This window comes from Myzus persicae, unplaced genomic scaffold (assembly GCF_001856785.1).
Source record: "Myzus persicae strain clone G006 unplaced genomic scaffold, MPER_G0061.0, whole genome shotgun sequence".
In the NCBI taxonomy this organism is placed as follows: domain Eukaryota; kingdom Metazoa; phylum Arthropoda; class Insecta; order Hemiptera; family Aphididae; genus Myzus; species Myzus persicae.
This window is the reverse complement of record NW_019100482.1, coordinates 133,260-145,941: the sequence shown is the minus strand read 5'-3', so window position 1 is coordinate 145,941 and position 12,682 is coordinate 133,260. Positions and strand designations below refer to the sequence as shown.

Here is a 12,682-nt window from a genome sequence, read left to right as displayed (position 1 = left end):
AAAATATTGGTCTAGTTGTTTCAATGCACAGGTGTATATTTGATATAGGTACCTAGGTATATCGTATAAATGTATAATACAGACACCATTGGCATGATTTAAGATAGTATCCGGTGGGTAGGACGTGTATAGTAAAATACTAAAATCAACAGACAAAAATCTGAAAAATGTATAGAACTCAAATAATCGCAGGAATGTTTTCTAAAAAGAAAAATAACCACGAGTAGGTTTTTTTTCCATGAAACGCCGTCAATGTGTTTTGTGAACGAATTTTCGTCTCGGTGACTCGGTTAACATGTTGTATAATCTACACGATATACTAATACTACTAAAGCCTTGTAGTAAAATATTATTATTGTGCGTATAATAAATAGTAAATACTATAATCATTAGGCATAGTATTCACTATTCAGTATAAGTTGTACAATCCAATGGCCAATATGATATGGCATGGGTAATGGGTCGAGAATAAATGAATGAAGTGATCGCAGTCTGAAAAAAATGCCGCCGAAACAAAGAAAAATCGCCATTATGGGCTACCGTTCAGTCGGTAAGTGAAATGGATAAATGCGAAACAACTATTATTCGTACGAACTGGTGGTATTCGGTTAACGATTCCAGATGATAACATATTCTTTTATTGTTAATGAAAATCAAGTTTATTTGGTTTTTCAGGCAAGTCGTCGTTGAGCATTCAATTCGTTGAAGGTCAATTTGTAGATTCTTATGATCCAACAATTGAAAACAGTAAGTCTGTCTACAACAACACAGAATAATATTTTAAATTAGATACATCAATTGAAAATTCTTTAATATCCTCAGCTTTTGTGAAAACTACTAAAGTCAACAATCAAGAATATGACTTAAAATTAGTCGATACAGCCGGACAAGATGAGTACTCCATATTGCCAACACAATATTCTATGGACATTCATGGATATGTCTTAGTCTATAGTATTACGTCCCCAAAATCTTTTGAAATCATTCAGATAATTTATGATAAATTATTAGACATGACTGGCAAAGTGCAGTAAGTAGTGGTTAGTGATTACCTGGGCTCAGAATTTTATGTGCTAAAAACCACTGAAATATGTGTTTTAATGCAATAAAAAAAGCACAAATATGTAGAATAATACGCACCTATTTTTTTTAATATCAAATAAGTATTTCTATAAGAATACAATTTTTTTTTAATTTAATAATTAAATCATCGTAGAAATCCAATATAAATTTACAAATTTGTGTATAGAATTTACAATAATAAAGTACAACATTAATCTACTATTGAGGTACCTCAACTGGTTTTGATTCGTTTTGGACGTAAAGGGTGCATCTGGTATATGCGTAATTTTTGAAAACTTTTATACATAATTGTGCTTTTTTAAATATTTTTTTTTACATTTACCAAAATGTTATCAATAGTACCAAATTATGTATTGTTTGTACTCTTTCTGAAACTATGGAGGCCGCGAGCTCTTGGTAAAAATTAATCTTTTTTATTGACAAAATATTAAATAAGACTGTCGCCACACCGATCATAACAAATTTTCAATTAACTCTGTATAGTATTGATTATTTGTTTATTATACTAAATCTTAAAGATAATATGCATTAATATGCTTGAAATCGTATAAATATAGTAAAATATGCAATATAAATGTTTGTAATTTGATTGTATGTATAATAAAACAAATTTGTATTGAATCAGATTTTAAATAGGCAGCTTTCTAAGAAATAAGTAAATGCATGAATTTCAAGCACTGGTGATCACTAATAAGTAATCCTTAAACCTTTGAATTTATCATTTACAATTTTTTTTTTTTAGTGTTCCCGTAGTATTGGTAGGTAATAAAAAAGATTTGCATATGGACCGTGTTGTTACACAAGAGGAAGGACGGAAGTTAGCAGATTCTTGGAAAGCTGTATTTCTTGAAGCTTCAGCCAAGCAGAATGAGGTAACATCAAAAAAAGTTAGTAGTTAATTTCCTTTATTGTTTTGTTTTATAGTTTTATTATTAATTTATTTCCTAATTCTATGTAACATTTGTATTGTTTTCTATCCAATTTTATTTTCATCACATTGTATGTAAGTATTAAAATATACTAAAAATTAAAAAAACAAGATATCCTTAATTATTTTTTAGCAGAGTTGATAATTTTATATTAAATGAGAATTTTTTATTTTAGTGTGTAGCTGACATATTTCACACCATGTTAATGGAAATTGAAAAAGCGAATGGGAATACCGTTCAAGAAAATAATAAGTGCAGTATATCGTGAGAGTGCAACATGACTGTTAATTACATTTTTTTTCCATAAATGTTTATCTTAATTTGTATAACTTATGTGAAATGAATATGAAAATTACCATTGAAAACCGAAATGATGATTGTTAATTTAGTCGCATATTTTATAAGTAATTTTAATTTTAAATGCAACTAAAAAAATATTTTCTTCTACTTAATGCTAAACTATTATTTTACTTAATGTATTTTGTAACATAATATTATGTTTGTTTTATCATTTTTTACATTAAATTTTAATTTGAATTAGTTTTTAAAATGAATCATTTTAATAGTATTGTACAGGGTGGTTCTTTTATCAATAACACTAATTATTTTAATATCTATTTACTGAGATAATATGTACTATTAAATATTTTATACTGCTATTTTATTTCTTTATGTTAGTTGGTCAAATCATGTTCAATTTATGATTCTTAAATTACTACCTATATTTTTCTTTTCGTTATCTAAACTGTAAAGCATACGGACAATGGGTAAATTGCTCTTACCAGTACTTACACTAAATAATTTCATCATAATTACATATTGTACTGATAGTTTTGATTAACATTTCTAATAAAAATAATAATCTAAATTCTGAAGCATTACATTTTGATGTGTTGTTGTATAAAATAAACTGAACTGGTTTGTATTTGGTTATTTGTTATACGTTGTTAGTGTACATATTATGGAGTAGTGAACCATATATTTAACATGCATACATCTTGTCAGTCATCTAAACTAAAATTTAAGTGGTTATTAATTAACTATTTTTCTTTATTTCGGTATTTATACATTAATATTTTTCATAAAAATGTTCTACTTCAGATATTGAAAATAAGAATATAGGCTGCTTTTTAAGAATCAAAAATTGGTTGTAGTTTCTCTGTCAATTATAAGGAAAAGAGCAATATGAAATGTAAGATTTATGTGTAAATGAATTTTGAATAAATATATGTTCACTTCAAAGTATCATCTTGTATATTTATAGATAAAATGATTTATTATTACAGAATACAGACAAAAATAATGTATAAACTAAAAATAAAATATACGTTTTTTAAAGTATTATTAGTGTATTGTTCATTTAATAATAGCTAAGACTATGTTTTTAAAGTTGTAAAAACAAAATGTATCGATGTATTTTCATTGCACATTTCAAAATATAAATTATATGCATGTTCAAATAATGCAAAACTAATTAATTAATATTATTCATAAAAGAAATTATACCAATAAATTGTCTACCTAGAGAGCTGAGAATATAATAAAATGAAAACAGTTACAATAACAAATTATAATAGGTTATAAATATGAATGTCATGTCAACAAAAAATTAGAGATGCGTAAGTATAATAAATCATATTTTAAATATCAGTCTAAATATTATAAATATTACCATGACTAGATTTAATAATAAGCATAAAATACTAAATAGTCAAACTTTAGATACCCCTCATTAGGTATAAGATTATATGAAACATGATGACCCATATTGCAATGAACAATACAGTATAATGTCGAATTAACCAAACATAATTATATGTGACAACCATTGATCATAGAATAGACTATTCTATGGTCACTATAGGTAATCAATGGTGACAACTCATCAAATACGTGGAATGTGGTGTATAACCTAATAAATGGTAAAAGTTGCGTTTAAGAAACCTGATTCGTATATAGACGACGTTCAATTACGATCAGATGCATAGAAATAATAGACATTATGCAGCCAACCTGTCGTCCCTTTGTGATCATTGATTACTAATTAGGTACTTTCATTCATAGGCAGGTACGGATATTTAATATTGGATCATAGCATGGATTATGTAAAACAAAATAAATCGAAACAAAAACTGGAAAAATTTCAAGTGGCAAATAAGGAACCTTAAATGGAATTTTCGAAAGTTTATCGGACGGATCACCACCCGCAGTACATTTAACAGTAGAACGCGTACCTATAACGAACGACATAGTTTTTATTTTATGTATACATCGAGAGTAGGTAAGCGTACTTCGACGCACTGCAGCGCCCGTGATGTTGGCGCGTGCGGCAGATGCAAGTCCGGTCATCATCATCCCCCTCGCGGCGGCGGCGCGACCCTTTCGCCGGAGGGTCGTGCGCGTGGTGGGCGGCCGCTGGGCGCATGTGCACTGGGAGGGTTAAAAACGTCAATAGGATAATATGCCGTTCGCAGCAGTGCACATCAGCAGCGTCTTTCCGACTTTCCCGTCGGTTTTTTAGTAGTGCGGAAAACTAATAAAAATCCACTGGGAAAACGACGGTGCGGCGCACATCGACATCGACGGTACCGCGATGGTGGAACCGGAAGTCGAAGACGTGGCCTTTTTGACGGCCATCAACCATTACAGTGAGTATAATATAAAACATAAACATATTATTTAATCGAATGTACAAAATACGCGAGCGCTCACACGCACACACACACACACACACACACACACACACACACACACACACGATACGCGACAATTTCGTGTAATCAAGCCTGTACTTATATTATAGCTATACGGATTATTGTTTTCATGATATTATAATAACATTATGTAGAAGTTACCCAAATTGACAAAATTTTTTTGAATTTTTCTCTTTACCAGGAGATAATCAGGACATGATGCACAAGTCTGGGATATACGAACACACGGCCATCACGGCGTGTTCGCGGAGAACAGCGTTGATCATGGCCGGCACCACTCTGTTCCTCATGTTTCTATGTTCTTTACTCATCGCCTACGCCGGACCTCAGAACGGTTAGTTTCTCGCCACCAAAAAAGATACCTAAGTAATAGTATAACAAAATTAAACCAGCTTGCGACGACGCAATTAATACTTATGCTTAGACAATATTATGTGATGGGAGTTTATATTTAGATTTTACATGTTATCGGTGCGCACTTGAAAAAAATGTATACCCACCCCTTTGAAATTGGTTTCAATTTATCATACCCCATAATTAAATCGCCGAAACAACGCGCTAGGTATGTTGTTTGGTTTGCAAACTATGTCAATAATTTACCGTAGACATGCACGTGGATAAATGTTACCTATTACGTGATATCGCTTAAAATAATAGTAATTTAATATCGCTGTTGCATGTTCCAGTAACAAGTGTTTATTTTTTATCGTCGGAGTTTAACGATTTGTTGTTTTTCGTCAGTACGTCATATATTATTATATACTACACACATATTACCTGTTAATAAAGGTCTTTAAGTATAACTGAGGAAACACGATTATAATAATTAAATGATTATAACTACAAAAGTAATTTAGAAATGTTCGTAGTTTTGATGAAATGTGCCAAGATTTGGAATAAAAATGCTAATAGTGCCTGTCTTAAACATTTTTAAATTGCTATAATAAAAAAAAAATGTATAAATTATTAAATCGAAATAGACAAATATTTTATTTTTTTCGATTTATGGATGATATCATTTTTATTAATGATTAAAAAAGATACAAATTGAATACAAGGTTCTTCATAATAGTTACAACATGTTCTTAACACAATTAAAAAATACAATACACATTTTTTTTGACAATTATGATTTAAACATTTAAAATTTGTAAGATATCGCGGAAAAAGGAATTCACCAATTTATGACTTGGTGGAAACTGACTATGCCAAAATTAATTTAAGAATGATTATAGGGTACCCGACGACCATATATACCATGGTCCATGGGTTTAAAAAGATTAATTATCTACTACACAGCTATAACTTAAATAAAATATATATTCTTATAGGCAACTGATAATTGTACTAATACAGTTTATCTAATATTGAATAGGTACAAATACAAATCACTTATTATTACGGCTTCTCGTTTCGTTCCCTCTATTTTTTTTATATTTTTTTATAATGACTGTGTGGATAATTTACAAACAAGGACAACAAACTATAATAAGCCCGATACTAAATTACCAATCACATATCAATTTGTATTTACGTTTTTTTATAGATTGTCCGTGTATTGGGGAAAAGCCAGTGTTTTTACCCGACGATGACGGAGTCAATAGATCACGATCAGTAATACCGATCGCTACCAACGGCGACATATTTCCATGGAACAACGTGCGTTTGCCCACATTTGCTAAACCCTATAGTTACCACATTAGAATACATCCAAATCTAACCAGCTTAGACGTAAAAGGTATAAACGATTATATATAGTTTAACAAAACGGGCAAATGGTTATACATTTAGTAGTAGGTATAACGTGAATGATTGTTTTACAGGTCAAGTACTAATTAACTTTAGACTCGTTCGGGATTCTGATTACATAGTCTTTCACAGTAAAAATCTTACCATAGTTGAAAAAGTAAGTTTTTTTGTATAATAATAACTAATAATTACAATGCACGATTCTCAGACTGATTTTTAACTTTTTTGTATAATCAAACAGCGTGTAGTGAATGCTGACAATCACGAAAAGATTTACGAAGTGTCCAGAATGTTAGAATACTCTGCTGGCCAGCAAATACTTTTGGAGTTCGAAGAAACGTTGTCCGCCGATCACAATTACACGCTGATTATAAAATACACGACCCGGTTGAGCAGAGAGTTGGAAGGTTTTTACATAAGCAGTTACACAACGAGCAAAGGCGAAAGAAGGTGAGTTTACCTATTGCAGATATACGGATTATAGTGTATAGGCGCAAATAATAGATCAATAAAAATATAACATAAGGCAAAAAGTGCATTTCATTAAATTTGATAGTCTAAATTAATTTTGGGGGGGACCAAGTCTTGCACCTACGCCCACTCATCAAAGTGGCGCGTCAGTATGTTTCCATAGCTTACGCATGCGAGTTGGTAGAGCGAACAACGCCAATACAGTAAACAATTATTTTAGATATTTGGCAACGACTCATTTTGAACCGACTTACGCTCGTTCAGCGTTTCCGTGCTTCGACGAGCCCCAGTTCAAAGCTAAATTTCGCATGTCAATCTTGAGGAACAGATTCCACATAGCGCTGTTCAACATGCCGATCAAAGAGTCCATGGACGACGGACTGTACATGGGAGTTGGACTGGTAGGGTTATATAAATATATTTTATTTTATATAAGTACCTACTTATCACGCGTACTGCTAATAATAAGAACCTAATATTTAATATTATGATTTTTTAAGATGCGCGACGACTTTGAAGAATCTGTAGAAATGAGTACCTACCTTGTGGCATTTGTCGTTTGCGATTATGAATTTGTGCATGCGCAAACCTCTCAAGGAGTCGCTGTGCGAGTGTACGCTCCGCCTGAATTGCTATCCCAGACTTCGTTCGCTCTGAGTACTGCCACTAAAGTCATGGACCATTATGCAGATTTCTTCGGAGTTCCGTATCCACTACCAAAACAAGGTATATACCGCCTTTGATATTATAGCAACAGTTATAATAGTAGACTCAGCATATACCTACCAAGTATAACTTACTTTTTATCATACAGACCTTATTGCCATACCGGATTTTGGCGCCGGAGCGATGGAAAATTGGGGCTTGATCACGTACAGGGAGACTTCTATACTTTACGATGAAAAAGAAACTTCAGCGGTCGCTCATCAGTGGGTGGCCGTGGTGGTGGCCCACGAATTAGCGCACCAATGGTTCGGCAACTTGGTGACGATGTGTTGGTGGAACGATTTATGGCTGAACGAAGGTTTCGCCAGTTTCTTGGAATACCGCGGAGTTGACCACGTGATGCCTGGGTGGTCGATGATGGCTCAGTTCGTGTTGGACAAGACCCAGCAAGGGTTGAAACTCGACGCGTTGTCCACCTCGCATCCGATCAGCGTTAGTGTACACGATCCGGTAGAAATCGAGGCCATATTCGACTCCATATCGTACAGCAAAGTAATGCTCGTTTTTATATCGTAGTACTTATTTGATTTTATAAAATATAATATTTTAATGATATTGAATTATTTATATTTTTAAAATAGTAATATCATTTTTTTAAAAATCTTTACCTATTTACACTATTTACAGGGAGCAGCGATCTTATACATGTTAGAAAAATTCCTAGGACTGGAAACCTTACGGAGCGGACTGAATGATTACTTGAATACTCACAAGTACGGAAATGCAGATACTACAGACCTGTGGAGCGTGCTGAGTCTACACGCTAAAAATACTGTACAAGTCAGAGTAAGCGAATCATATTAGGTTGCGATTAGATGGTCGCCCAATTGGGGAATTCAGTTTCATTTTTAATGATTTCGTTTTCAGTACATAATGGATACTTGGACCTGCCAGATGGGTTTCCCGGTGATCAAGATAAGTAGAGAAAACAGTTCGTCTTCAAACAACGCGGTCTCATTCACGGCAATGCAAAGCCGATTCCTTTTAACCTCAGAAATCGCCAGTAAGGTAAAGAATCGAGCCGCACCGTCTCAGTACGATTACAAGTGGTACGTACCGCTGAGCTTTTACACTGACATAACAAGTTATCGTGAACAAGAGGTGGTGTGGATGAACATGACTGATGGTTAGTAGTTAATTAAATAAACATATTTTCAATCTAATTATACAATCTATTATAGGTACTACTGCATATTTGTTGTACGGTGTAGTGGGTAACTGAACATAATTTATAAATATATCATAAATCATAATAACCCGAGTTCTACTTCCGCATAGTAAATAATTTCATATCTGTTGAACATAATAAATATCGCATAGTAATATAGGCACAAATAAGTAGTTACAACAAATTTGAAAGTGCTGTAAATTTAAATAAGAAATTTATTTTAAAGATTTTTCTATTTTAAGGCATATTTAAAGGTGTATTTAAAGTTTTTCAATGAATAAATGTTAAAAATATTTAATTATAATTGCCTGATTAACAAAAATATTATTTCTATCAAGTTGTCAATTTTTGTGTTGACATCCAAAAATTATCAACTATGTTTTATTTATTTATTTTTTTTAATTTTTGTATGTGGATATTAAAATATGCAAAATCTAAAAATAAATAATTGAAAATGTTATTTGTTCAAAAAAGTGCATATTCCAAGGTTTTTGGAAATTACAAATTTTTAATTACATTTATTATCGGTTTATAGTGATTGAAACCCTGAACCTTGAATTAATAAAGTATTGCATTTTTAATTACAGTGAGATTCGAGGTTGATCCGAAGGTACGGTGGTTGAAAGCCAACGTCAATCAGTCCGGATTTTACCGCGTAAATTACGATGATGGATTGTGGAACGAAATAATAGGACAACTTCAATTAAATCACGAGGTGTTCAGTGCAGCAGACAGGGCTTCTTTGATAGATGATATATTCACTTTATGCAGAGCGGGAATACTCAACGTGACTGTCCCTTTGGAACTATCCAAATATTTGTACAAAGAAAGAGATTTTGTCCCCTGGGCGACTGCTCTCGAACATTTCGAAAACTGGAGCAAGTTCTTATCAGAATCGTCACCGTACAAACTATTTTTGGACTATACCAAGACTCTTCTTGGCCCTGTAGCTCGATCTGTTGGATGGGACGACCAAGGAACTCATTTGGAAAAGTATGTACCTACCTATCTATTATTATTTTCTATGGATGTACAATTTACATACTAAAGGTAGCCAGGTAGTTACTTAGTAAAGTAATAAGAAATGTTTTGTTAACTCTAAAATTTTAAAAAGTTCAAAAACAATGTATAGTTATTAATTAGTATGGATAAGAGATACCATATAAACTATACAATAATAGATAGTGACCTATCACCTAGATCCCCGACACACATTAGGTAGATATATTTATTTTTAAATTGTTGTGTAATGTACAGTTTATTATAAGTTTTAACTCAACTGATAACGAAAAATTAATAGTTAATTATTGAAAGTATTTTTAAGCTAAAACTGGAATTGAATAATAATATATAATTATTCTAATTGATATGAGTACCTAGTTTATATAGGTGTTAAGTTTATTAGTTAATAAATATTTAAGCTTTAAAAATGTAGGTAAACCAAGATTATTGTTTATTATTAATCATAATTCACAGGCAATATGATCATAACTAGTTGTTAATAGCTATATTAGTTCAAAAATCTTATAAAGTTTTTTTTATTATTGAAAAAAAATGAAATGGTGAATTTTAAAGTTATGACAATGTTATTTGATGAATTTTCTTTTACCTAATTACAATTTCGTATCTTCAAACTAAAACAAGGTTCTAATACTATATAATATAGTAATATCCTTAATTCAATTAATGTTTACAATTTTTCAGTAGCTTTGTGTATAATATTTACAAGAGAGAGACAATAAATTAAACCAATCTACATTCAAAACTGTTTTACAAATGTTGAAAATTAAAAATTGAACATTGCATTCAACATGTGTGAGTGTTCAAAAAAAGAATTAAATATTATGAAATATTATGGCTATTATGGTATATTATAATTTTATATCATAGTTAAATTCACTATGTCAATTTTTTTTCTAACTGTGGTAATGCTATTAATTGTTGAAAGTCGGTATTCTTTGTCAATAGAAAATTATTTCATGTAATTCAATGTTTCATATGAATTTTCAGATTAATGCGATCACAGATTTTGTCTGCAGCTATATTATGCGGAATAGAAGATGTGGTAAAAGAAGCAAAAAATAGATTTGAAGAATGGATGTATGAAAACAAACGTATACCACCAAACTTGAGAGAAGTAATTTATTTGGCAGGTAATAGCAATGATTTATATTTCGTTAGTGTTTAGTATTAAAAATATTTGTTAATAGGTATTATGCACGGAGACGTCAAAGAATGGAATTTTTGTTGGGATAAATACAATCAAAGTCGTGTGCCAAGCGAACGTCAATTACTCCTTACAGTACTTGGTGCTTCTAATGATCCTTGGTTACTTCAAAAGTAATATGTCTAATATTTTGTTAAAATCAATATTTCCATTATACATTTAATTTAATTTTTAGACTTTTGTCAACCACGCTAGATAGCACAAAAGTTAAAGCACAGGACGTAAAAATGGTTTTTGGTGTAGTGGCTTCACAAGGATCACAAGGTCAGCTGTTGGCATGGCGTCATCTAAAAGCTAACTGGGATAATCTTCAAACACTTTTTGGAAATGGAACTTTCACATTGGGAGGTCTAATTACAGCGGTTACATCTCATTTTGCAACTGAATACGATTTTAAAGAAGTATCTGATTTCTTCCGTTATATAGATGTTGGTTCAGGAACTAGAGCTTTAGAACAAAGTTTGGAAATGATACAACTAAATGTACATTGGGTTAAAAATAATGAGGCCCAAATATATGATTGGCTGGTGAAAAACTCAAAAACAAAGAATAGTAAAAACTGAAAATAATGATTACAGTATGACATAGTGTGTATTTTTGAAGTATTAAGCCAAGCAAATATGTAAGACTGATAAGAGAAAAATGAGAGTTTAGAAAATAAATTTGAAATAAATTATTTCAAATTTATTTTTTTAATTTAAAGGAATAGAATATTTTGAGTATGAAATTATACATTAAAATGATACTTGATTTAATAAATAAATTTAAATTTGCTTCCAAAACTAATTTAACCTTTTCAACTTTCTAGCAATATGTATACATATAATATTATGCTTTTAAACTTTTATTGTTTGATTTATTACCATCAAATTTTTTTTTTGTCCTTTGTATAATTAATAATTAATTTTGAGTACTAAACTTCAGGGTTTTTGAAACTGGAAATCTTATAAAATTATTGAAAATCAGTTTGTGTTCACAGGGTTAATACGTATGAATAGTATACATTTCTACGTATTTAACCTTAAAATTAGTATTTTTATTTGAATTTAAATTGCCAAAAAAATTTACTAATAAAACCGTTTAAAAACACATTTGTTTTGTTTTAATTATATTTTTGTATTATAAATCTATAGCATATTAATCAATGAGATGAAACAATTTTATAAATATTTATCATAACATTAAAAAAAACAATATCCTTTTTATTTGTTTTTAATTTATGTTTATACTTCAAACAAAATATTTTTAAATTACAAACAATGAATATGGTAACAACATATTTTTAAATATATAACAAAATAGTATAAGACTATAATATAATAATTAAAAATGAAAAATTGCAGTGAGAATAATGTTGAAGGATACTTTTATGAAAACTATGACCATGTTTTGTGATATCACTGAGTACCCGAGAAATTGAATTTGATTAAATAAGTTTATAAATATTAAAGACATTGTAAAGACCGAATGACTTTGTAGGTACTTATCAAAGTGCTTATTGCAGATATCCATTGCCAGTTTACTAACATAATTGCTTGTGTCTGAGATCAATATTTTTATTGAAGTTTTCATTTTATCAATTTATATAATATGTTTACTGTAGAATAATAATAAA

General features: G+C 30.6%; 2 protein-coding genes across 3 annotated transcripts; both read left to right on the top strand.

Annotated features, from left to right (window-relative positions):
* Window positions 1-277: 277 nt before the first annotated feature.
* On the top strand, window positions 278-3,257 carry LOC111027277 (GTP-binding protein Rheb homolog). 2 transcript variants are annotated; one of them, XM_022305593.1, is made up of 5 exons: window positions 278-550; window positions 676-747; window positions 823-1,030; window positions 1,826-1,970; window positions 2,188-3,257. In XM_022305593.1, the coding sequence occupies exons 1-5, from the start codon at window positions 502-504 to the stop codon at window positions 2,278-2,280; spliced, it is 567 nt and encodes a 188-aa protein (XP_022161285.1). In that variant the 5' UTR covers window positions 278-501; the 3' UTR covers window positions 2,281-3,257. The 2 variants fall into 2 exon arrangements, with proteins under 2 accessions (XP_022161285.1, XP_022161293.1); XM_022305601.1 differs by having other exon boundaries at window positions 335-550; window positions 1,826-1,955; window positions 2,188-2,372.
* A 1,348-nt stretch (window positions 3,258-4,605) lies between these two features.
* On the top strand, window positions 4,606-12,572 carry LOC111027158 (endoplasmic reticulum aminopeptidase 1-like). The gene is made up of 14 exons (XM_022305390.1): window positions 4,606-4,660; window positions 4,908-5,060; window positions 6,273-6,464; window positions 6,550-6,632; window positions 6,717-6,925; window positions 7,167-7,347; window positions 7,447-7,672; window positions 7,761-8,164; window positions 8,300-8,458; window positions 8,540-8,798; window positions 9,428-9,833; window positions 10,851-10,993; window positions 11,051-11,180; window positions 11,243-12,572. Exons 1-14 carry the CDS (start codon window positions 4,606-4,608, stop codon window positions 11,628-11,630), a joined length of 2,988 nt encoding a protein of 995 aa, XP_022161082.1. The 3' UTR covers window positions 11,631-12,572.
* The last annotated feature ends 110 nt before the right edge of the window (window positions 12,573-12,682 follow it).